Source organism: Otolemur garnettii, unplaced genomic scaffold, assembly GCF_000181295.1.
Source record: "Otolemur garnettii isolate 467f Iridium unplaced genomic scaffold, OtoGar3 scaffold00046, whole genome shotgun sequence".
NCBI classification, from domain to species: Eukaryota; Metazoa; Chordata; class Mammalia; order Primates; family Galagidae; genus Otolemur; species Otolemur garnettii.
The window spans coordinates 3607235-3632447 of record NW_003852441.1 but is presented as its reverse complement, the minus strand read 5'-3'; the positions used below and the strand labels follow the sequence as shown (position 1 = coordinate 3632447).

The following is a 25213-nucleotide window of genomic DNA, read 5'->3' as shown; positions in this document are numbered from 1 at the left end:
GGCGGGTGCATTTACACAACCTCCTCGCACTCGTCGGGCGGGTGCATTTACACAACCTCCTCGCACTCGTCTGGCAGGTGCATTTCTGGGTATTGCAGATCTGCAACAAAAATGTGAAATGGTTTTCATATATAAGATGGAGTTTTAGTGCAGGCTCCAATAGTTGTTGCCAGTGTCCACCAACTAGACATCTTGAGGAACAGACCTGTGCTTGAACCAAGCTAGGTTTATCAGGACTTCTTTGCACATGGGAGACCACACACCATGGAGTGCCCAGTGTAGGGGGACCAAGAAGGGCTTCTTCTAGGATTTGGGCTTGTTAGGTGACTGCAAGAAGGGTTCTTTGAATCACAGTTTTACTCTGGATTGGGTGCTTTCAGAAAATGAGGGCAATTCTATGAGCAGATATCCAAAAAAATGCAATCCAGGGGGCAGGAGGAACAGAACGGTCTCAACTTGTAACTCAAAAGCAGCAGCACTCATTCACATGAGCCAGGAAACAAACTTCTCTGGTTGTTCTTTGTAGTTTGTGTGCTCTCTGTGTCTATGCCCCGACATGACTGCAGGTGTCCTAATTTCTGTCTTGCTCCATCACAGTCACCATGGCCTGGCTGGATGTCGGTGTTCTATGAAGTTGTGTATGCTCACCAGGAAAACATCATCGCCTCGTGTTTAGTCCAAGCCAGCTTCCAGTAGACAGCGGCTGGGGTTGCCCTTCCATTCTCATGATAAACAGGGTGTCCAGACATTTTTCCAGTGGGTGGGGTTCAAAGAAGTTATGATACAAGACAATTCTTTGTGCATAGGTGTCCTACACGGGCACCCAGCATCCCTAGTCCCCACCTGCAACAGTATCAGCAGTTCTCATCATTCATGCATTAACCAAGCTGACCCCTAATCACAAAACACCCACTGTAGGGGCGGCTCCTTCCCCATGAGAACCACGGCTCTGGACAGTCTAAATCCAGACCTGAATTACGTTAAACAGAGAAGAGTACAGCAGCCTACACCCTCACAGAGCTATTTTATTAAGTAGCACTTTAATGGATTTACATCAAAAGTTGGCCAAAAAAAGATGCTGACCTGAAAGAATGCTGTTCATTTACTGTAGAAAAGACACCAGGGCTTTAGCCCCTGCAGCGCCAACATCATCCCACAAGACCCACATGAGAAGGATGTGCCAGACACCACTAGCTGTCACCCAACATCCCTTCCCCCTTTTTCCCTACTAACAAAATCTCACTATTTAAGGCAGCATTGTGTCTACCTAAATACCTGTTTTCCCCAACTGCCTTACATCTGGGTGACAGCACTAGCCAATGAGAAGAAAGCAGAAGCAAGTCTCCTGTGGCTTCTGAGAAAGCTTTTTCTGAACATACAACTGAAGCTTCCATGTGTCATCTTTTCTGTGACAGTCATCTTGCGCCCATCAGAGTAGCATGGGGACAGAGACCAGCTAAGGATAGAAGAGCATCAGCGTTCCTGATGGAACTGGCAAGTAGCCACACTGATATCAGGAATTGTCTAGTCCCAAACGTCTTTTGTGGGGGAAAAGCACAAATCCTTTTTTCATTTTGGCCATTATTCCTTGTAGGGTTTTCTGTTATTTGCAGCAAGAGAACTACTTCCTAACAGAGGAAATCAACAGGTAAACAAAAAGTAACTGATAAGGACTAAAACATAGAGATTTACATACAATGTTTACTATTCCAACCAACTGAAAAAAAAACACTGCTAAAAGCCTATGTGGGGGAAGGGTGTGAATTAAATCTTTACTTTTTGTAGAAGTCACTAGTTGAAACATAAAGTTGGTAAGTCAAGAAACACTGCAAGTGCTCTCAGGTGTTGTTCAGTGGTCCAGAGAACACCAGCATGCCCCGGCTAATTCACTGAGAAGCCCACAGGAGAGAAATAGATATTGGGGGATACGAGGCACCTCCTGCCACGTGCAGGTTCCAAACTCAACCAGTTTAGGGTTGCAGGCTCAAATGACAGTTACCTCAAGATCTACACCAATGTGTCTCCTGACAGACTCTCAATCCTAAAGATTTAGGTTAGAACTTTCAAATTAAATAAAAACATATCTTTAGTGCAGTATCAATTTTTCCTCACCTGACAGAACAGCTGAATGCAAGTAAAACAGCAAAGGATCACTAAATTATTCTTAAGAAACGAAAAGACAATGAGAGACGTATATTTCCTCTGTAAATAGTTAATATTTGTATCCTATAGATATGTGTTTCCCTGGGAAAATAACTCAGTAACCTGAGCTTCAATTTTATCAGCTGAGGTACCACACATTTGTCATGAGGTCACATATGCCAAATGCCTTGTAAATGGTAGAATTTTATTCAAATATAAAGTTTTGCACCTTCAAAGCTATCACTCCAACAGAGACACTTACTCAATTAAATATCTTAAAAAATATTTTAACAATGTACAAATAAATTCACAATGTAATCTGATTAAAGGACTCTAAGTTTACAGTACATCACAGAACAGAATTTACAGATGCCTACAGTTATTTGTAGATTGGTTTAGTTTACAGTTAAATATATATTGCTTTAAGAAATACCATTAATATAAAAGTATGATTTACAATACCCCTATTGTAGGAAGAAAAAAAGATTCATAAAATAAACTATCTTTCAGGCATTTATTATGCCAAATATTATGATTATTCTTACTATGACATAAGAATAATGTTCTTTTAGTGGTAAAAGATTTTATTAGCCCATGGACTACTGCAGACCTTCCAGGAAGTTCCAAAGTGAAATCTGGCTATCCTTTCTGTAAAATAAACTGAACAGCTGCAGTCTCTGGGTATCCCTTAGACAAATACTATGAAGATTCCATTTATATTAACTGAGCCTTAAGTAAATGACTTATTATTACTAAACATAAACAACATTTTAGAAACTAGGTAACACCACTGGCTTTTTACTTGCTTGTGTGTATCTAAGAAATGTTATTATGAAAGTACATATTTTAACAATCATTTCTAACATAAGCCAAAATGCTCATTATTACCATGGAAGCAAAACTTACTTCTGAAAATAATTTATACAAATAATATGTAAACACACAACAAAGCTTAGAGATAAACTAAGACTATCCTCTTATGGTCTATGATCTCTGTCAGGTATATGAAGGAACAACAACACTCTCACTTATTTGGGGTCACTGATACCACATGACCAAACACAGACGCACAACACAAAACTAACTGACAATGTTTCTAGTGACAACACACTTTCTAGCCCTGGCTCCCACAAAGAAAATGAAAACAATATGAAAATTACTTTTCCTTTTTTAAAATAAAACAGTCAAGTGAAAAGCAAACCCCACATTCCTGGTTGCAACATGGACTGAGTTCTAAGAGGTTCAAAGTCAAGAATCTCTTCGGTTGTTCCCCAATGTAAGAAAATTTATAAGCTTTCACTCTTCAGGGACTCTGATCATCTCCAGTGTTCTGCAAAAGAGACAAAAATATCCTTAATATTCAAGTTATTTCATACACCTTGGGCTTTAAAGCACTAGGCCTTGGAAAACATTCCCCATTTCTAAGCAGAGCCAGCTACTACATTCTGTCTGTGCTCCAGGTAAAGAAGTAAACCATGGATACCCGTCATCCACCACACGTCCCGCTCATCCCATTTGAGCAGACGATCACCAGATGCCATGCAAGACACTAAGCGTGTTATACCAGGCTCAAGGTTCAATTTCACTGTATTCAATGTCCCCATCTTCAGAAATATAAAAATCCTAAAGGAAAAAACCTAATAACACACACATGAAAATTACCCTATGGGGGCCCAACAGAAAAGGTATATTGGGGCCATGCAAAAAAGCTTCAGACTAAGAACCATGTCCTGTGAGAATTGCTTGTTTTCTCTACTTATCTTCTATAAAAGAAACTGTACAATAAAATGGGAAGAACATTGGATTTTGAGTATGGAGAGCTAGGTTCAAGCTCCAGCTCTGTACCACTTATTAACTGTATATTTTTGAGTAAGTCACCTAAAATCTTGTCGTGCTTTAGTTATCTGATGTGTAATCCAGGAAGCAGCACCATCAGTAGCACCCAGAAACTTGTTGGAAATGGACCTGATGAGACTCCAACCCCCAATCTACTGAATACCGCTGGGGGTGGAGCCCAGCAACCTCCCATGTGATTCTGATGCACATTTGGGAACCCTGTCCTGTAACACTACTTGCCCAACCTAGTACAGTAAACTAAGAAATGCAAGGTATTACTCACATAAACACTTACTCAATGTTCCCCAGAGATTTAACCCATAACTATTTACCTATGACTACTAATCCCACTGAAAACCCTGATATTAAAGAATTATAGTAAAAACATTTATGTTCTGGGGGAAAGAAACATGAGTATTTTAAAACAATCCTTAATGATATGGTCTTATTATGTTTCAACCTGTTCTTGCTATAAGCCCTAAAACCATACAACATACATTCTTCAAGAACATTCATTTAAAGCTACCATAATTAATGGAAAGCACCTAAAAAAGTAATTTTTAAAATACACGTTATTATCAATGATAGTTTATCCCTCCTGATTTTAAAGTAATTTGAAGACATTGACAATACACTTCTAGAATGTTCTAACAGCTTCTGGAGAGCAATTAAAATATCTTTATCATTATCTCATATTTAAATAACTATGGGTCTTTAAAAAACCTTTTAGGAAGCATTTCATGGCTAGGCATGGTAGCTTATGCCTATAATCCTAGCACTCTGAGAAGCCAAAGCAGTGGATTGCTTGATCTCAGGAGTTCAAGACCAGCCCAAACAAGAGTGGGACCCTATCTCTACTAAAAATGGAAAAACTAGCCAGGCATTGTGGCAGGTGTCTGCAGTCCCAGCTGTTCAGAAGGCTGAGGTGGGATGATCACTTGAGCCCAACAGTTTGAGGTTGCTGCGAGCTATGATGCCACAGCATTCTAGCCAGGATGGTAGAGTGAGGACTCTGTACTCCTCCCCCCCCCCCAAAGAAGTAGCATTTCATAAAAATTAAACTCTACAAAATTTAGAAATCACTGCACTGGCCACTGATTACACATCCAGATAACACTTACTTGTCTTAAAAACTGCTTTCCTAGATACGAGGTGGCCATGTTGGTGAAGTTCTTCCTGCTGCCCACTTTGCACCTGATGTATCCATACAGGTTGGCACCTTGTAGCACCACACCCATGAGAACCACCGCCTGAGACAGGGAGAAACAACCCATAGTTACTGGTTGAAAATTGACCTCTCTCTATGCCATAAATGAGACAAGACAGACTGTCACAGAAGGAGAAGGAAAAAGGAAGCTCTGCAAAGCAGCTGTGCCACTGAGACTCCCACGTACTAAGACAGACCTATCTGACCCACATTGAGTGCTCTGAGTGCCAGGACAGACCTATCTGACCAACACAAATGCTCTAAGTGCCAGGACAGACCTATCTGACCAACACGCATGCTCTAAGTGCCAGGACAGACCTATCTGACCAACACAAATGCTCTAAGTGCCAGGACAGACCTATCTGACCAACACGCATGCTCTTAGTGCCAGGACAGGCCTATCTGACCAACACGAATGCTCTAGGTGCCAGGACAGACCTATCTGACCCACATGAGTGTTCTAAGTGCCAGGACAGACCTATCTGACCAACACGAATGCTCTAAGTGCCAGGACAGGCCAGCGACTGGCCACGTAGTACAGGGGGAGCCTTTTCTGTCTCTCCTGTTTCCCATGGGCCTGTGGGTAAAGTGACAAGGTAAATGAGACTCTGGAAAGGGTCAAATCTTATTTATTCCTTTGAGAATTACACAGAATGGTCAAGACGCAGATCACGTCAAATAAACCGATGGATCTCTCCTTTATGTTCTGTATGTGTGACAACTGGCTTCTGGGAAAGGGGACACAGTGCTCTAAGGCAAAAATTAATAAGTGTTTGCCTCCTATGGGGACAGAGAGCTCCAGGAGAAACTGTAGAACCATTTATTCCTGTGACCTCATCAGCAATTCTACAGGTGACCCCTCTAAGACCACTGAGACTGAGAATAAGAATAAGAATTCAAGCCTATTCTTTAAATATTATGGAAGGAAAATTAATTAGGACAATGTGAACCAATCCAAAGGTGAAATATTCAAGAACAGGGATCAGCAAAGTTTTTCTTTAAAGGGCCATACCATTATTTTAGGCTTTGCAGGCCATATGTCTCTGCTGAAACTACTAAACTTGTAGTGGAAACATAATGCAGGGGGACATTCCAAAGGCCTCCCTCAGGAACAGCCTGGGCCTCAGCCCCCTACTCAGCACAAGGATGGGTGGAATGCTCACCTGCACAGACATTAAACTAGTTTGGGGACATCGACTAAAATTCAGCAGTTAAGCAAAGACAGGATATCAGCACAGTTTAAATAGAATCAAAACTTACCTTTGAGCAGAAACAATCTAGCCTGTAGGCTGTAACTTTACCTGTCCTCACCTATCCCCTAAGGCAACTTTGTTACCTACTTAGTTCTGCCCTTGAGAATTGTTCTGTTTTTGTTTGTTTGTTTTTAAGACAGAATCTTACTTTGAGGCCCTCCTTTGCTTCATAGCTCGCAGCAACCTCAAACTCCTGGGCTCAAGCTATTCTCTTGCCTCAGCCTCCCGAGTAGTTGGGACTACAGGTGCACACTCTTGCTCAGGCTGGTCTCAAACTCCTGAGCTAAAGCAATCCACCAGCCTCTGCCCCCCAGAGTGCTGTGCCTCCAGCCTGAAGACCCTTTTCATAATCAAAAGACCATGTACATGATTAAGTAATGAGACCATTAACTCTTTACTACTTTGTTCCAGAAACACACAACCTAAAATCTTAAAATCTCTTGAGAATTCGGTTCAGCATGGCACCTATCTGCTTCCCTACAGGCTACGGGTCTGTCTCTCCCTGGTCTCAGCACACTCTTTCACAGAAATTTCACACAACCTAAAATCTTAAAATCTCTTGAGAATTCGGTTCAACATGGCACCTATCTGCTTCCCTACAGGCTACAGGTCTGTCTCTCCCTGGTCTCAGCACACTCTTTCACAGAAATTTCACACAACCTAAAATCTTAAAATCTCTTGAGAATTCGGTTCAGCATGGCACCTATCTGCTTCCCTACAGGATACGGGTCTGTCTCTCCCTGGTCTCAGCACACTCTTTCACAGAAATTCTGCACGTTAATTTCCTGGCCCAGTTTTCCCCTCTTGATAGAGTCAAACTCCTCCCAAATACGGTAGACCCGCCTAAAAGAACCAACCCCCTATCCTACTGGTGTAACACCAGCTTCTCCTGATACCCTTCCACAGCCCCTGCTCCAACCCCTTTCCTACAATCCTTCCATTCTCTCTATCAGAACACCCAGAAGTTTCTCTGTGTGGGATACCTCTCTTCCTCTATGGCCTCCCATCAGTCACCCATTCTCATTGCCCTCCAACCGCCCATGACCATATCCTTTCCTTAACAATACCCCACCCTACCCACACTGCCCCCCACTCACCCTCTGCCTCCTTTGGTAGAAGAAAAAAACACTGGCAGAATTTCCCGCAGGGCCCTCAAACCTCCCAGGGAGATCGCAATGATCTGGCCTTCAAGTGTGGCAGCACCATATTGGCTTCCACCATTAAGCAAAACCCAGCTATTCTGTGAGGCATTCCGGAAAAAAACAAAATCTTCCTCAGGATCGTGCTTTAAGTGCAGCAAACCAGGCTTCTGGGCAAAGCAGTGCCCCAAATCCAACCACCCCCCAAACCATGCCCAGTCCAGAGGTCTGGCTACCCTGGTGTTTCTGAAGATCTGGTGCAAAGACTCTCAGAACGTGGCTGAAGTTCCTCCTGAAGCTAGCTGCAAGAGACCTACGACCCCCAGAAAATCAGAATGCCTCCAGGACACTGTCCTGGGAAACTGAACTCTAGGTACTTTTGCTTATAGAAGGTAAATCAATGTTTTCTCTTTTCTAACAAACACAGGAGCCACTTCATGCACACTGCCACCATGTAAAAATCCTCTAAAAGTGGGTAGAGATCTTGCTAATGAGTATTAGATGTCATCTCAGGAATGCTGGCGGCCTTGGCAACTCCAACTGATTCCCACCTCTCACTGTCCATCTTCCTCTTCAGTTATTGTCTAATAAAGTAATTATGATTTCTCATTCTCAGTTTCAAACCAGTAACCCTTAATGTCTCGATTTATTAACCAAACAGTCACCTAAAAACAACTCCTCATATCTTCACCTTACTGGATACCAAAGAGCTCAGAGTGAAAATGCCAAAGAGAGTTCCTGTGAACTCCACTCCCTTACCCAATTCCCCTCTCCCTCCCATTCTCTTTACAGGCAGCCTAGGCAGTCCCTCTTCCCCAGGAAGTAGTCAATAAGATCTCACCTTCCTATAATGGACAAAAAAGACTGGAATTGTAGAGTCAAACCCCACCCAAATAGGGTCTACCCGCCCAAAAGAATCAACCCCCTACCCTCTCCCACAGGATCTCCCACCTGAGAAAGGTAAATGGGCCAACCCCCCAACCCTCCTGACCTTCAAAACCCCCATGTGCCATTATCCATGTGTAGATTTCTTCCCCACCCGGTTACTCAGTCCTCCATGTTGTGGCTCCTTTCTGGGCCACAACACAAGCTGCCCTTCTAGTCCAAAAGCAGCCTAGATAATATACAAATAGGATGGCGCCTGTGACTCAAAAGGGTAGGGTGCCAGCCCCATATGCTGGAGGTGGCGGGTTCAAACCCAGCCCTGGCCAAAAACTGTAGAAAAAAAAAAAAAAAGATAATATACAAATAAATGGGCACGGTTATGTTCCAATAAAAATTTACAAAAACAGGCATTGGGCCATAATTGGCCTGCAAGCCATTTTGCCAACCCCTGAGCTAGAATAAACAGCTCATCAATCCTACCTACTCTTTTACATCCGTAACAAGGTAAATGGCTGTCTTTTTCCAACCCAAACTTGTGCTCCTTAACAACCCTTAACAAGCTGTACAGTTAATATTAAGCAAGTCAAAGAACTCAAATGCTTAATTAAAGACAAGACTGAAATTCTCAGCAAAAGAAGTGGAGCCAGTATTTTACAGGCTGCTGGTCACCTAAATAAACATAAAACTGATATTTTTATTTATATAAATCTCATATGCATCTCAATCCGGGCGCTCTTGGGTATGTATGCACTAACATGCCAGGGGGCACCTGAATTCACAGACTAAACATGGGTCTTGCTGAGGTATTAATTTTGTTCAACGTAAGTTAACACGAGCAGACTTCTAGTTTAAGATGGTACAGTGAAGTTAGATATGATGACCTCTCTCCCCTTAAGATACCGATAGCAAACAGATTTTTGTTTTTAAAAAAAACAGCAAATAAGGCTCAGCGCCTGTGGCTCGAGTGTCTAAGGCACCAGCCACATACACCTAAGGTGGCAGGTTTGAATCCAGCCCCAGCTTGCCAAAACAACAATGACAACTGCAACCAAAAAAAAAATAGCCGGCCATTGTGGTGGGTGCCTGTGGTCCCAGCCACTTGGGAGGCTGAGGCAGGAGACTCACTTGAGCCCAGGAGTTGGGAGGTTGCTGTGAGCTGTGATGCCACAGCACTCTACCCGGGGAGACAGCTTGAGGCTCTGTCTCAAAAAAAAAAAAAAAAAACCAGCAAATAAACGCATACATATAAACACAAAAACAGGGCTAGTAGAGAAAAAGCCAGCTTGGTACAGCTCCACACAGCTCCTAACTCTCCAAAGAAACTCTAAAGGAAATTTCACCCTAAATTACCACCCCAAACAATTCCAGAGAAGCCGAAGGCAAAGGGATACAGACAGCCCTAAGAAAAAATAAATGCAGAGACAGCCATGAAGGCAGAAGCTCCTCCCAATTAACAATGACTCAAAAAGGCAAGAAAACCCCTGCACCTGGCCATGGCTGTTCCTCCAGATGAGAAGGTGGCAGGACAAGAAGCACATAGGATGACTAGTCACGAGAACTGACCATCTTGGGAGGGAGTACGAGACACTTGGAGAACCTAGTGAAGCCCCCTCTCTCCTATGGTCCTAACACAGGGCCTTTCCCAGGAGCACTCCCTGATCTGTTTCAGGGAAGTGGAAATAATAGTAGAGATCAGTGGGCTGACCCTCCTAAAAGGACACTAAGGCTCCAGGGTCTCATCTGAAGCAGGAGGGGGAACCAGAAGACAATCAGGAGCTAAAAACAATGAGAAAATAGGTGCGAACAGACAAAAATGATCCAGCATAGATGTAAGTCAAACCTCGGAGAAATAAAAAACAGAACATACATTAATTTAAAGATTTAACTGGCTCAGTGCCTATAGCTCAGCAGCTAGGGCACCAGCCACATACACCAGAGCTGGTGGCTTCAAATCCAGCCTGGGCCTGCCAAACAACAGTGACAACTACAACCAAAATATAGGAGGGCATTGTGGCAGACACCTGTAGTCCCAGCTACTTGGGAGGCTGAGGCTAGAGAATCACTTAAGCCAAAGAGTCTGAGGTTGCTGTGAGCTGTGACGCCATGGTTTTCTACCTAGGGCGAAATAGTGAGACTTTGTCTCAAAAAAATAATAATAATAAAGATTTAACAGAAAATTATCTTGATTCAAACAAAACTGTGAGACTACATGTCAGAAGGGCACACTCAATATATAAAGATAAAGACAGACACATCCCAGTATAATGTATCTTAAATTTCAAGAATTTAAAAAAAAAAATTATTCAGGGAGGGAAATGACTTCCTTACTTACATGGAGGGAAATGACTTCCCTACTTACTTCCTTACTTAAGTAAGCCCGGCCTCAGATTTCTCCAAAGTATTCAATGTAAGAAAATTACCCAGCCAAGCCAATTTACAAATAGTCAATAGACTCATTTTTTTTTTTTTTTTTTTTTTGCACTTTTTGGCTGGGGCCAGGTCTGAACCTGGCACCCCTGGTATATGGGGCTAGTGCACCCCCTCCTTGAGCCACAGGTGCCACCCTAGGCTCATATTCTTAAACACAAAAGAGTCAAAGGAAAAAAATACCTAATGTTCTTTTGGAAGACATCACCCAACAATGAAATGTAAATGGCTACAACTAAAAAGTAAAAAGAGAAGCTGCAATAAGGACTGGTGGTAGGTCAATATATTTAAAAAACACATCAGAATTCTGAGCAACCAGTAATACATACAGTTTCAAAAGATAAACTTAACAACAAAAATAACACTAGAACAAGCAAAAAAGAAAGAAAAATATGGAGAAATATGAGTTATTTTCTTCCCTTTCTAAATATCAATAAAACCTATTAAGTTAATTAGCAGATTGAATGTTACAGAGAAAACCACTACAACAACTGAAATAAGACTATAATCAAACAAAAATCCAGGGAGAGGGGCAGGCAGAAGTGAAAGAAAACACTGAGTGGTAACTTCACCATCTTTCATAGCAGGAAATCCATACATACTGAATAAATTTCCTTAAGACAGTGGGTTATGACATAAACATATAAACTAATAAAGATTAACTACTAAAACCGAAAATAGACAATAAAGCTTCCAAATCTAAGAAAGCAAATATGAATACAGAACACGCAAAGAAAAAGAGAACTCCTATAGCAGAATAGGTACAAAGACATACTAAAAAGTGGAGGCAAAAACACAACTAAGGTCAAATATATCAAATACATCTCACATCAATAAATGTTTAGTATGATAAACTCGACTGTTATAAGAAAAGGACTCACAGTTTGGCTCAGGTGACAGACTGTATTTCTAAAGAAGGCTACACAAGTATTTCCTATTCTACCCACTCTTCTAGAACTGTTCAAGTATTTCCTTACTCCCCCCATCAAGAGGTGAAGCCTAATTTCCATTACCTTCAATGTGACAAGTGACCTTGAATGCAAAAGTGACTTGTGACTTCCTAGGTCAGGCTAAAAACAATTCCGCTTTCAAGCTGGAACACCCCAGGTGGCTCAGGCTTATCCTGAGCCTCTGTGTAAGCATTTCCTGCTGTCAGGAGGCCACCACTGTGTGGAAGCCCAAACTAAGCCACATGGAGAGACACGTGGAGAGGCCATGGGACCTCATAAAGAGGAGAGAGATGTCTCACAGCCTCCAACCACTGTCTGATTACTACTGCTCAAGACCGTAAGCCTGAATCTCCCAGCAGAGCCCTTCCCAAAATCCTGACCCACAGAAACTGTGAAATAATACAATGACTGCTGCTCTAAGCCACTGAGTTTTGGGGTAATGAGATGCAGCAGTAGGTACCAAAACAGGTGACCAACCACTCTATTAATCACACATTGGTGAAACAGGGTCTTACACAGGATCCACTCTCTGGTGGTTGGAGAAAAGCAGAGTTGGGAAACAGAACCCAGGAAATACTTGATGAAGCTGCCTATTCAAGATAAGTCCCTAATGGGAAGAGCACAGGGAGTTGCTTATTATGATTACCATCAGGCGCCTGAGTGGATTATTAAAAAGTTCTGCAATGACACTCACCAACCACTTTACTCTGAAGGAGAAGAGGGCACTGAAGGCAAATATCACCCACAGCACCGGACAGGCAATAAGTCCTAACCAAAAGATTCTTGATTCAGCCTCTGAAGCAGTTTTATTCTCTTGAGAAGACTCCTACAAAAGAACAGACATCAATCATCACTGCTGTGAGATTTATCAGTACAAAGTTTAACATCTGTAATAAAAAACAAATTATCCTCAAATTCAAATATTAATACAGACAACCCAAGTCCTAAGTTATAACATAAAAGATCAGTTAAGGCCTCTACCACTGTTGTAATCTTAGGAAATGCTTTTAGTATACTTTAACTCAAGAATTTTTCATTTTTAGGGCAGAATGGGTAGTTTATCACGACCTAAGACAGTAAAGAGTGGTCTCTGACAGGCTTCTACCCAATTCTGCTTCCATGTGTACTTTGAATAGTACCTTTTGGAATGAGGATCAAGGAAATCAAGTTATAGTCATCCTAGACACTGCAAGGTCAAGTCAGAGTCCAGAGAAAGAAATGGAATCAGAGGATTCAGAAATATCCAGCAATTTACAAGATGGCAAATTGTTTCCAAAGTAGATTTTATAATATAGAGAAATACAGGCTCACTGAGCATAATACTGTTTTCTAAGAAGTATTACTTATCAAGGTCTTTCCAAGCAGAAGGCAAGCACTTTCACTGGTACTGTCTCTAAGAATTTTGTCCACTGCCTCACAAACTGATTTCCACAGGCAAACTGAATATTCACTACTGAGTAGCTGGCTAACTGGAAACAGACAAGGGTTCCCCCTACCCCAGGGTCCCCCCTACTCTCTCTCAAAAGGCGCAGGCTTGAAGAACAGACTGATCTTATCAATTCAGATTTTCTAAACAGGCGCAATCCCTCTCCTTTTTCCTGCTCCAAAGTGGAAGATGACCATGGAACAAATATCAGAAGTAGTTAGGTGCTGGACACACAGGGGTCCACACAGACATCTGGCAAGGCAACAAAGCTGGGGCTATCAGAAAGAGATGTTGTATCAGTAATCCCTAATAAGCAATTTAGTATACTGTATAAATTCTGACCCAGTGTCCTCTGAGGATTCTGTCCTATACATGTCTTCTGGTCTGAACTTGACAGAAAAATGTACAGAGTTTTAAAAGGCTACCTGGTTTAGTGCTGACATGCCAAGTGATTTGGGGTAGGGTTTATTAATCTTGAATACTTCCTCCTTACATATTCAAATGTAACCTACAAATAAGTTATCAAATCACACTACTACCAAAAAAAAAAAAGACGACAGCTTACCTTCCTGGACTCAAACACCCAGTGGCTCTTACCATCTTCATCAATATGATTCCACCAACGTAGGCCAACCATCAGTCTACCTGTGACATTCTGACACAAACACACATATTGTAAAACATTAAAGATCTACCATATACTCATATCTTAGTGTTATATTTAACAATCAAAAATATTCAGCTTTACCTCCATAATATCTAGTTAACAAAGACCACACTACCTATCAGGCCGGACTAAAAGTCTGAGCAAAACGGCAGTGACAGATCCGGTGAGAGAGAAGCAACAGGGTGAGCAGCAAACCCGTCCATGAATACCCTCTCTCTTTCCTTCGCCAACACTGGTCCCTTCTCCAATTTCCTTATTTTTCCTAAGTCTTTGTTCTTTGACTACTGTGACATACCTTCTGTCTCTACTGCAGCTACATCTACTTTATAAGTATATATCCCTATGGTCTTCATTAAGTCTCTCAAATGTACCCAGCTCTTTTCCAAATTACTAATGCAACAAATAACTTTGACAGTTTTCCTAATGTTTATTTACTGAGCATCTACTATGTGCCAGTAATAAAATGGTAACTAGCAGATACCACCCGTCTTCATAGAGCTTTAAGTGTTCTTGGGAAAAGAGGCAGACAACCATTGCATAAATGTACCATTAGCAACTGTGGCCTTATGAGGGAATGTGTGGGACGCTTGAAGAGCATAAGGGAAGCGTGATCTAGTCCAGGTATCAGAGAGTAACTCCCTAAGGAATCACCTTTGGAATGAAATGTCAAAGATAACTAGCAATTGACAACACAGGGGATGTTTAATTAGTGATGTTCAAATAAAAAGAGTCAGGACTTCTGGATTCATAGGGAAAAAATTTATCTTCATTTTCATTAACCCCTGGCTGAAATTTAACATATTATGAATGTGTACCTATGACTTTGTTACAAGAAAAACCAAAGATATTTTTCATGTTGTACTGCACCTTTTGCTGTAATCTCAAAATATCTTTTATCCTCATCACCACTTTAAAAGTAATTAGACCTGTCACTAGTTCATACTATTAATATGTTCATAAAGTACAAAAGTTCCCCATTATCTGCTGGATACCTAAAATCATGGATAGTACTAAACACTATATATACTGTTTTTTCCTATACATATATATTTATGATAAAAGATTAACAGTAATAAAATAGAACAACTACAACAGAATACTATAATAAAAGTTATATAAACTTTGTCTCGCTCTCTCTCAAAATACCTTATTGTACTGTAGCACAGGTAAATGAAACCACAGAATGGGAAACTGCAAATAAGAGGAAATTACGCACGTATAACTAAATTAGAAATTTACCTTTTTAGTATTTTTAATTTATATTTCAACATAAGTGACTTCCTCTGAAATCTCATGTTTAAAAACATTCATATTTCATGAGACTGCAAAAGGGACAGCACAAAAAAGACCAGGAAGCTCTGTACGAAGGTGACGTGGAAGCAAGAAGAGATTCCACAGACCTTCAGAGAGTGACGTAGGGACTGGGGATTCACCAGACACGGGGAAGCCAGGGGGTCATTCATACATTTCTCATTTGCTCAAGTAAACAAAAGAGTGAGTCCAGGTCCTGTGAAAGGGAAGACTTATGGACGAGGAACACTCTGGGGAAGGAAGACGATTAGTAGTATTTTATACATGTTGGATTTGAGGTGCCTTCAAGATAGCCACATAAAAATGTCACCAGGACAAACCAGGATGGAGACACTGGAAGTCAACAGAGCAAACACCAGAAGCACAGATGGCAGTGCTCAGGAAAGAACAGGGGAAGAGGGAGGGAGGAGCCCAGACACCAAAACCCCTATTGCAGAAATGCCAACATTAAAGGCTCAGTAAAAGAGAAGAGCTGGCAAAGGGAAGAGCAACAAGGGCATTTTACTGGCATTTTCAAAGATCACTGAGACTATTTTAAAGTCCTCCATGTTCCCATTTCCAATTCTTTACTTTCTGCTTTTATCCTTACTAGTTTATTTTCTATTTCTCATACGCTTATTGCTTTGTTTCTCAAACTTCTGGACCTGAGTAGTCCATTATTTTCACTCTTATCTAACAAAAGCATTTAGTCTATTGTTCTCCCTTGGAATTCAGTTTTAGAGGCATTCAAAAATTTGATTACAGATGATCATTGTCGCTAAGATGTAAAAAAATCTATAGTTTTTGTTTCCTTTTAAAATACAGATATTTAGCAAGATGTCTTTTTAAAAAGAATTCCAATTTTGACAACCACTTCTTATTAATGTCTGGCTTTATTTTATTGGCCTGGAAAATGTAAGCACTTTGGGCAATTTATTTGAATTTTCTTCATTAGTGACATTTAATCAATTTCTTGTAAATATTCCACAGGATCTAAATAAGAAAGTATTATCGCTGTACATACAAAGTCACAAATATTGCTATTAAATTGACTTTATTATTTTATTCAGATCCCTAGACCACATTTATTTTCTGGCACTCGGATCTGTGGTAGACAGTGGTTTGTTACACTGTGGTAACATATAACACACTTCCCCCACCTTCTCCTAGGGTTTCTAATGTTTTCACTATAGTTTGATAAAATCCTATTCTGTGAATGATCTCTGTGATTCATAAAATGACCCTTTTTTATTCCACTTGGGGCTTTCTTACTCTGATCTCCATTTTGTTTGATGATAATATGATCATGCTGGGTTTCTTTTTGTTTGAATTGGTCTGATAAGTTATCTCTGCCTTCTTTTATTTTTTCTTATGTCACTATTTTAGTTAAGATCATCTTGGTTGATTTTTGGACTAGTCTTAGAATTTTTACGTTTAAAAGAAGAGTTCATTCAAATTACATTTACTGTTACAATGAATTTGCAATTTCTTCCATCACCTTGTGCATGGGTTTCGTGGGGCTCAACCCTCCTCAACACTCTGACTTGCAGTACTTTCCTTCCTTTGCTATGTGAACTGTCTTAGGCACTCCTGTCTTCCCCAACGTTGCAGAAGATACACAATTTCCTTTAGATTTTACTAATAATTGCTATTACATTTTTTAAAACCATCTTTTAATCATTTTTTTACTGTCAGAATAAAAAAAAAACCACAATCCCCATATAAACTCTACCATTTAAATATACTTTTGAAACTACCCTCCCTTCTCTACATCTCTTGGTCTACATTAATGTCAAGAAGAAGTTTACATAAAGATTTTTTAAATAATTAGATCTTTTTTGACAACTACATTGAGATTTACAATAATTATGACACATCTCTGCTTTAACTAGTTTCAGAACACTACCTACCCTCTTTTCCAAGTCCATTTAACAGTTTCCCCATTCTGGACTTCTTAATTTTGCTTCGTACCTCAAGTGTTTGAGTATCTACGTGTATAAGTAATTTTGTCAAGGATAACAGGGTGACCTTTCTTAAGCTCTTGTTTAAAAAAAAAGTATCAGAACATACACTATTTTGGTCACGTTTTTTAAAACCTGTTACCCAGAAGGATTTAACTAAATGAGTTTGAAAAGTACCAGGAGACGTGACTGACAGCAGTGTTCTGTTTGGCTAAACTAGAAACTGTATGAACAACAGAAAGAAATATTCATCAAAACAAAATTGTGACCCGGATATAGTAAACACTAGAGCATAAACAGAAGAAGTTCAAAGAAATACAAGACAAAGAAGAATGAACAAAAGACAGCCTAAAGAAAACAGACTTTTGCAATCTTCATTCTCAACAATATGCGGCCTATGGAAACTGGCCATCACCAAGCCAACCACTTCTGGTATCTGTACAAATTAAAAGATCTAAGAATGGCTGGGTTGGTGAGTATGAATAGATGTGCAGTATCTTATTGGTCTTTGAAATCAGTATACATGTCTCTGAAATTCCAAAATTAGTCTTTGATTTTTCTTCCCCATCATTTTATGATGAAAGTTAAATCTTAAAGTGAATACCCAAATACCTACCACCTAGAATAGCATCTACATTTACTACTTTATTACAGAGTCATCTGTCAGTAGAACTGATCTCTCCATCCCTCCATCTACCCATCACTGCCTTTGACTTTGAAACCTTTCCTTATACTACTTTCTATCCCCTATAGCAGGGTTCCTCAACTTTGGCACAATCAACATTTTGAGCCAGATAATTCTTTGGTGGGAGTGGGGTGGGGGTGGGGGAGGATGTGCTGTGCATCTTCAGATGTTTAGTGGCATACCTGGCCTCTACCCATCCCCAGTTGTAAAAACCAAAAAAAAACCTGTCTTCCATCACCCCAAATGTCCCATAGGGTAAAACTTGCCTCTGGTTGAGAAACACTGCAGCTCCCACACCAGCCTGGACAAAGGTGGGTACTTTTAAACTATCTGTGGACAAACTACACTGGCGCCTCATCTAGAATATGCACAGCACACCCAGAGATGACGCGGAAACAAAACCGGTGTTACGATCTACAAGCACTATGTAGGGTCCGTGGCTGCTAGTCACGTTGCTTGTTTACTTATTTTAAAGCTGCTGTAGGTTGACATACAGCACAGCAAACTCAGTAATATCAAAACCTACAGGTGACCTGAAGTAAGTGGCACATATAAAGTGTCACAGGGAAGTACCACACTGCACGTGTATATCTCAGATATGCAGCACTTCAACATAGATGGGGCCTGAAATAAGAAAAACGATAAACTAACACCAATGCAAAATGCTAGGCCTCACAATTTTTGCTGTTTTTATGTCATTCACTCTCATATAAAATACAGTTTTAAAATAACAACAGTCAAACCTACCTTCACTGCCCAAAAGTCACATGACAACAGCAAGATAATTGTTACCATACAGGCAATAAAGCTGCTGCTGAGCAGTTCACAGAGAAGATAGACAATGATGGCACTGACGCGAAAGAACAAGTGGAAAAACGATGCCACCGGATGTCTGAAAACCAAAACACAAAAGAAATGCAATTACATTTTCCTCTAAGCACTAGAAGAGGTACATGGAAGATGTTTTAGCTACAGCACAAGTGTCCAGAGTTCTGACAACAGACGACGACTCCAGGAGGAAGCACACCCCCTACCTCCTTTTTAAGTCCCAGAGTTTGATAAGGCCCCGTTATCACAAAAAACATGACATGTAAACATGACTTTAACCCTTCATTGAGCACAAATCTTCACAAAAATCTCCTAGTTTGGAGAAGTAAGGAAACTATAGTCTTAGGATTTGAAACCTAGTTTTGAACCTTACCAAAAGAATTTCTAGGCCCTCAGAAATTGCTTCAGGATTAAGATAAAGTCACTATGAGATCAAGGTTTTTAGCTTTTGCTTTTTAACAGCTTTACTGAGATATAAGACACACTGAATAATTCACCTACTTAAAAGTATATAATTTGATGGTTTTTAGTATATTCACAGAGTTGTACCATCACCACCACACTCAATTTTCCAACTTTTCATCACCCCCAAAAGAAACCCTATGCCCACTGGCCATCACTGCCCATTTACCCCCAACTCCGTCAGCCCTAGGTAACCATTATTTATTTTCTATCTCTACAGATTTGCCTGTTGCTGACACTTCATGTAAATAAAACCATACAGTATGTGGTCCTTTGGGACTGGCGTCCTTCACTTAGCATGTTTTCAAGGTTCAAGTAGAATTTGATTTCATTAAGTGAATTTCTCTATAAAGAACTAAATTTAGATATGTGTTTGGCTTAATAGTTTCTTATTTTTTATATGAAAGAATTCTGAAATTTGCACAATAAATCAAAATGTAATGTATCTACAGAAGCTATAATGAAATGACACAGTCTTAGAAAAGAATAGCAAGGAATTAAAAACATAGGTGTTCAAACAATGGGATTTGCTGATTTAAAAACTCTACATTAAGTAAAATTCTGTATGACAATTGGTCCCCCAAACATCTGAAATGTTGTATTTGCCTCATATTAAATATCAAAGTAGCAATGTATATTGACAAGCACATTCTAACCACTCTGCCTTGACTCCCCCTGGCTGGTAGCTATGAACAGAACGGCCCTGACACCAGCACAACTCTGAGCAAGTTATCCTCATACCTGATTTTGGATTTTTTTGGTCTATTAGTTGTCTCCTCTTCTGCATCAAACAGTGAAACATCTTCAGTGTCATCATTACTGTCCTAGTAGACAAATTAAATATCCATGAAGCAAAATGCAAATTCAACATTTATACAGCCACTACACACAAGGCCACACACTCCTCAAAAGAGAAGGTCAAGTTAGGACGTGGTCAAAGCAATTCACAACCTAGGGAAGGGCATGTGCAGATCCTCCACCCCCATCCCAACCATCCCACAGAAGCCTCATGTGGTGATCCAACAATCTGCTCCACTCCGGGCCCAAGACTGCTGAGCACGGTGAGTCCTGTAAACTTAGAGCTATGCTCATGGCTCTCGCCCGAGTCGCAGAGAAAGCTGAAGCTGTCCGGGACAAACCTGATGCTCCGGCTCCTTCACAGATCAGCAGACTGCATCCCCATGTCACACTGCTCCTCACTACTTTGTCTTCCTATCCTTTTCATACCTCCTCAGGGGGTTTGTTCCACTGTTTTTCACTTTACTTACATTATTCCAGTTTTTTCTATCTTCAAGATTATTAGATCTTTCTGATCAGCATATAAATTTCTTCAAATGTCACTTACTGGGCAAAAAAGATTTTTTTTCAAAAAAAGATTTTCAAACCCTGGTCCTAAATCTCCCCTTCGATCTTCTGCCTTCCCATACCTTCCCTTCCTTTCCCCACCTTGGGCTCCAAAGAGCTGTTCACACCTCAAGTCACTGCAAATCCCCCACTACCTCACCCACCTGGAGCCTGCCCTGTGCCTCCCCTGGTGCCACTCGCTGCCTCCTTGACTTTATCTCCAGTGTCTCTACGCTCTCCTCCCACCTCCCCTGGTGCCACTCGATGCCTCCTTGACTTTATCTCCAGTGTCTCCACGCTCTCCTACCACCTCCCCTGGTGCCACTCGCTGCCTCCTTGCCTTCATCCCAGTGTCTCCACGCTCTCCTCCCACCTCTCCTCCGCATCACCTAGAGCGAGCCTTCCAGTGTGGAAATCATACCATGTCACTCCTCGGCTCAAACCTTTCAGTGGCACCTCTACATGCACAAGGTAAGACTGAACACCTTCACAGCACTCCCTCCAGGGCACCGTGCAAATCCCTCAGACACGGTCTCTGAGAACACCACTATTGTCTCTGCCATCTTTCTGCTTTTCACATGTTTTGTCTACGCAGAAAGCTTTTCCTATTCCCATCTCCTACCTACCTCACCATCAGGCAAATACCAAAGCAACCTTCAAGTTTCAGCTCAAATACTGAAATAGATAAGAAACTTTCTCTGAAATCCCCTTCTTCCCATGGCACTTGGACAAATCTCCATTTGAACAATTATCTCAGGGTATTCTTATTGTAAGTCTGCCCCTTCCTACCTCCATCTAAACTATGACAAGGACTGTCTGTACTGTAAAAAGTCCTAGTGTCTAGCAGAGGAGAATGCTTGCTCCTTTTTCTTTTAAAGCTGGTATCTGTGTCTCACCCTAAGGATCTGATGTAATTGCTCCAAAGTACGATACAGGGATTTAGATTTTTTAAAGCTCCCAAAATGCTCATAACATGCAGCCAAAATCCACCATATGTTATGAATAAAGAGGTAAGGCCTTCTGCCCTGAATTGGCTTCACTAAGCTCCATCCTGTAGCCAGGGAGAGCTTTACACTTCAGATCATTCCCCTGCTTTAAAACCTGCACCATTTTAAATAAAGACTCCTTATCTTGACCTATTATGATCTATCTGGCCCCTGCCCACCTCTAAGACCTTATTTCAGGCCACTTTACCTTCATTAACTGCACTAGGCTGTATAAGGCCTTCTTTTCCCTCTGCCAAAGATGTCTAGGTTCTAAGTCCTAGAATCTGTGAGTATGTAAATTTATTATACTTGACAATAAGGACTTCTACAGATGTCATTAAATTGAGGACCTTCAGGTGTGGGGATTATCCTCAATTATCCAGGTGGGTCTGATGCAGGTTGTTGATGCAATCACAACTATGCTTATAAGAGGGAGAAAGGGGGTCAGGGTAAGAGAAGGCAATAAAACATGGAAAATAGAGATGAGAGATCTGGACGTGTTATACTAACGTCTGTGAGGAGGGAGGGAGGGACCACTGACCTCTAGGACAGTGATTTTCAATTGCTGTGCTATGAAAAATTTTAAAGATCATTAATTATTTTTGAAAGAAGTTCAAAGCACAATTAAGTATATTCTATTTTTCACTCTGTTTTGATCAACACAATTTAAGTGTCCCAGAAGCTTAACTACAGGTTCAAGTGTACAATGAGACAAAAAGGTTGGAGAACACTGCTCTAGTAGCTGGAAATGGTGAGGAAATAAGATTCTCCCCAGCACCTCCAAAAGGAACACCTTTTCCACACCTTGACTTTTAGCTCCTGGCAACTCATTCTGGACTTCTGACCACCAGTACTGTAAAATAATAAACTTGTTTTAAGCCACTAAATTTATGACAATTTGCAGAAATAGGAAACTTATACCGTAACTTAGCTCCTACCAGACAGGCCTTCCCTTAAGTTCCGTAAACATGTCAAACTTGTACCCCATCAGGTCCTTCTGCACAGTTCATACTGCCCAGAGTCCTCCTCTGACCTGCTCTTTGAAAGACTGGCTTCTTCTTTTTCATTCAGTAAACACACTGCTCACTATGTGCTAGGCAATGATGTTTGAGTGCACATACACACCCAAAAAAGAAAAAAAGACAAACAGCATTGCACTCTCCAAGTTGCACGAAGTGGGGAAGACCATGGACAAGATTTTAGAGCAAAATCAAAAGCTTGAATTTGGATAATTTAAGATGTTAGTATGTGAACTTCAAAAAAAAAAAAAACTCAGAGGGAGAGCCTAATTTGGAGCATCTGACTGACATGTTCCGACTCACCCACTAAAAAGAAAATTCCGGCTACTGTAATAATAAGATTCTGGAGGGTGGAGGGAAGGGAGAAAAAAAGCAGCACAAAGCTAGGAGACTGGTTAAGAGACCACTTCAATAATGGAGGCAAGAGTAATGAATTGACCCAGGGTAGATGTAGTCAGTGGAGGTGAAAAGCAGACAGGCTCCGAATACATTCTAAGGTAGAAAGATGACAGGACTTGCTGATAGGCTGAAGTGGGAAGGAAAAAGGACTCAAGAAGATGCCAAAGTTTTTGTCCTGAACAGCTAAAAGGATAAAGATACTAAAGGAGACTCTGGGCACTCCGATTTTCAAAAGACAGAAAAACGAAAAGAACTAGGCAGTGGAAACTGAAAAGGAAATACACGGCAGGGGAGGCAGGCCTGGAGAGTGTGAGGCTCACAACAGGAAAACCAAGTGACTACTGTATTTTTAGCTGGTCATCAGTGACCTCAATAAGAGCATTTCAGTGTAGCAGGAGAGGAGGAGAAAGGCTAACTAGAATGAATATGAGAGAAGAATTAGGAGACAAATACAGGCAAGTCTTTAAAGGAACAAAGACTGGGATGAAAGGGCATGTGAAGTTTCATTTTTTAAGATAGGAGAAATTAAAGCATGTTTATACACTGATAAACATGCTGTTTTAGAGTCAACAGCTCTAAAAAAGGAGGAAAAAAAGGATTGTCCATACAGGAAAGAAAACTGCTGAACGATGCCTTCCAGCAGGCAGAAAGGGATGGAAACCCATGCACAAGTACAGAGGATGGCCTAAGGATGGGGAAAGACAGTTCAATTATAATAAAGGAATACACAGGAGATTATGGGTAAAGATGAATATAGACAGGCAGGTGGGGTGAAAATTCTGATGACCTCCACGTCTCAGTGAAACAAGCACCAAGGTTATCAGCTAAGAGAATAAGGGAATAAATGTTTGAGAAAAGTTGTAAGTTGCTTAGGAAGGTAGGAGAGTGAGGGGTCTATGGAAATGTACAAATGATTAAAGCACTAAGGGCTCCCTGGAGGTTCATGGTCACAAACTTATAAAGTGGGAACAGTCAGCACAGTTTTGTTTCTTCTCCAGCCTCACTGTAGCCAGGATGCCCTTCAGAGAACTAAACGGATTTTCAACACTCAAGTCATGTCTTCATATGTGATCTTTTCTGATCACAAATACTTGCTATTTCATCGCACTGTCTTGCTGTTATTGTCTGAAAACACCTTTAGTTATGTAATTTTTCAGGTCACCAACCTCCTTTACTGCCCCCAACTCCTAAAACCCACACCCCCAAACTGACGATTTAAGGCAAGAAACCTGTCTGTTCACAGCCCCATCCCCGGGCCATAATAATCCCTCAAATTACATGTAAACCTAAAGAAAAAATACTTAAGATCATCTAAGTGACTATAAAAAGGAATTAGTTCTAAAAGAAAAAGAGATTCTCAAATTAATCTTACTAATCTCTAGCTGTAAAACTATGGCCTATAATAATTAACTCTAAGGGCAAAAACATGATAATCATCAACGCTGGGTATCAGCTACTTGACTTTAAAGCAAGGCTCTGGCAGTGTCGCCTCTACCTAAAAGATCGCAGGTATTCCCTGAAGGTCAGGCTAGGAGGGAACTAAGAGATCCCCTCACTCCTGCCCACGCTCTAACGGCAGAGGAAAGAGACCACCGGCAACCTCCCCCCGGAGCGTTTCTGCACCCCAGGGAAGGGCCCAGCAAGCGCTCGGCGTCTGCTAACAGTGGGCTTCTACGCAGCCGCGAGCTGCCCCGCTCGGCGCCGCCTGGGTCACGCCTCCATCAAAGGCCTCGGACCGCCAGGCACCCTCCCTGGACAGCAGCAAGCACATGGCCCTCCAGACCCGCCCGCCCACCCCGCTCTTCCTCCTGTTCGGATACCGGGCGAGGACGTGAGCAAACCCGCCGCAGGACGCTCACCTCCAGCCCCACAAACCCTGCAGGGCCCCCAAGCACCACCGCCTCTCCCCGCTTCCCTCACCTGCTGCAACATGGCGGCCCTGCGCCAGCCCACTTCCGGGAGCCACGTCAGCGCGACTGCCGTGGGGTCCGGACCGGAATTGACCCTACCGGTCGACAGAACAAGAGGCCCCGGTCTCGCCCACTTCCGCTTTGAGGCAACTCCCGGGAATGTCAACTCCGGCGCCGGGCGGGCGGGTCTAGCGTTATCTGCGGGTGGAGCGGGGTTATCAGGGGGTGGGGCGAGCGGAGCAGAGGTATCCGAGGTGGGGCAGCGGAGGCGGGGTTATCTGAGGCGGGGCAGCGGGGGCCGGGTTATCCGGGGCGGCGTGGGTGGGGTTATCTGGGGCGGGGCAGCGTGGGCGGGGTTATCCGGGGCGGGGCGGCGAGGGCGGGGTTATCTGGGGCT

The 25213-nt window shown here is 41.7% G+C and overlaps 1 protein-coding gene across 4 annotated transcripts; it reads right to left on the bottom strand.

The window, feature by feature from the left end:
* Window positions 1-3298: 3298 nt before the first annotated feature.
* On the bottom strand, window positions 3299-24951 carry TVP23B (trans-golgi network vesicle protein 23 homolog B). 4 transcript variants are annotated; one of them, XM_023513944.1, is made up of 7 exons: window positions 24827-24951; window positions 19900-19982; window positions 18666-18760; window positions 13831-13920; window positions 12534-12665; window positions 5100-5228; window positions 3299-3472 (listed from the first exon to the last, which is right to left on the bottom strand). In XM_023513944.1, the coding sequence occupies exons 2-7, from the start codon at window positions 19973-19975 to the stop codon at window positions 3446-3448; spliced, it is 549 nt and encodes a 182-aa protein (XP_023369712.1). In that variant the 5' UTR covers window positions 19976-19982; window positions 24827-24951; the 3' UTR covers window positions 3299-3445. The 4 variants fall into 4 exon arrangements, with proteins under 4 accessions (XP_023369712.1, XP_023369713.1, XP_023369711.1 ...); XM_023513945.1 differs by lacking the exon at window positions 24827-24951 and adding an exon at window positions 24766-24791; NM_001281858.1 differs by having other exon boundaries at window positions 3372-3472; window positions 18616-18760; window positions 24827-24851.
* Between the last annotated feature and the right edge of the window lie 262 nt (window positions 24952-25213).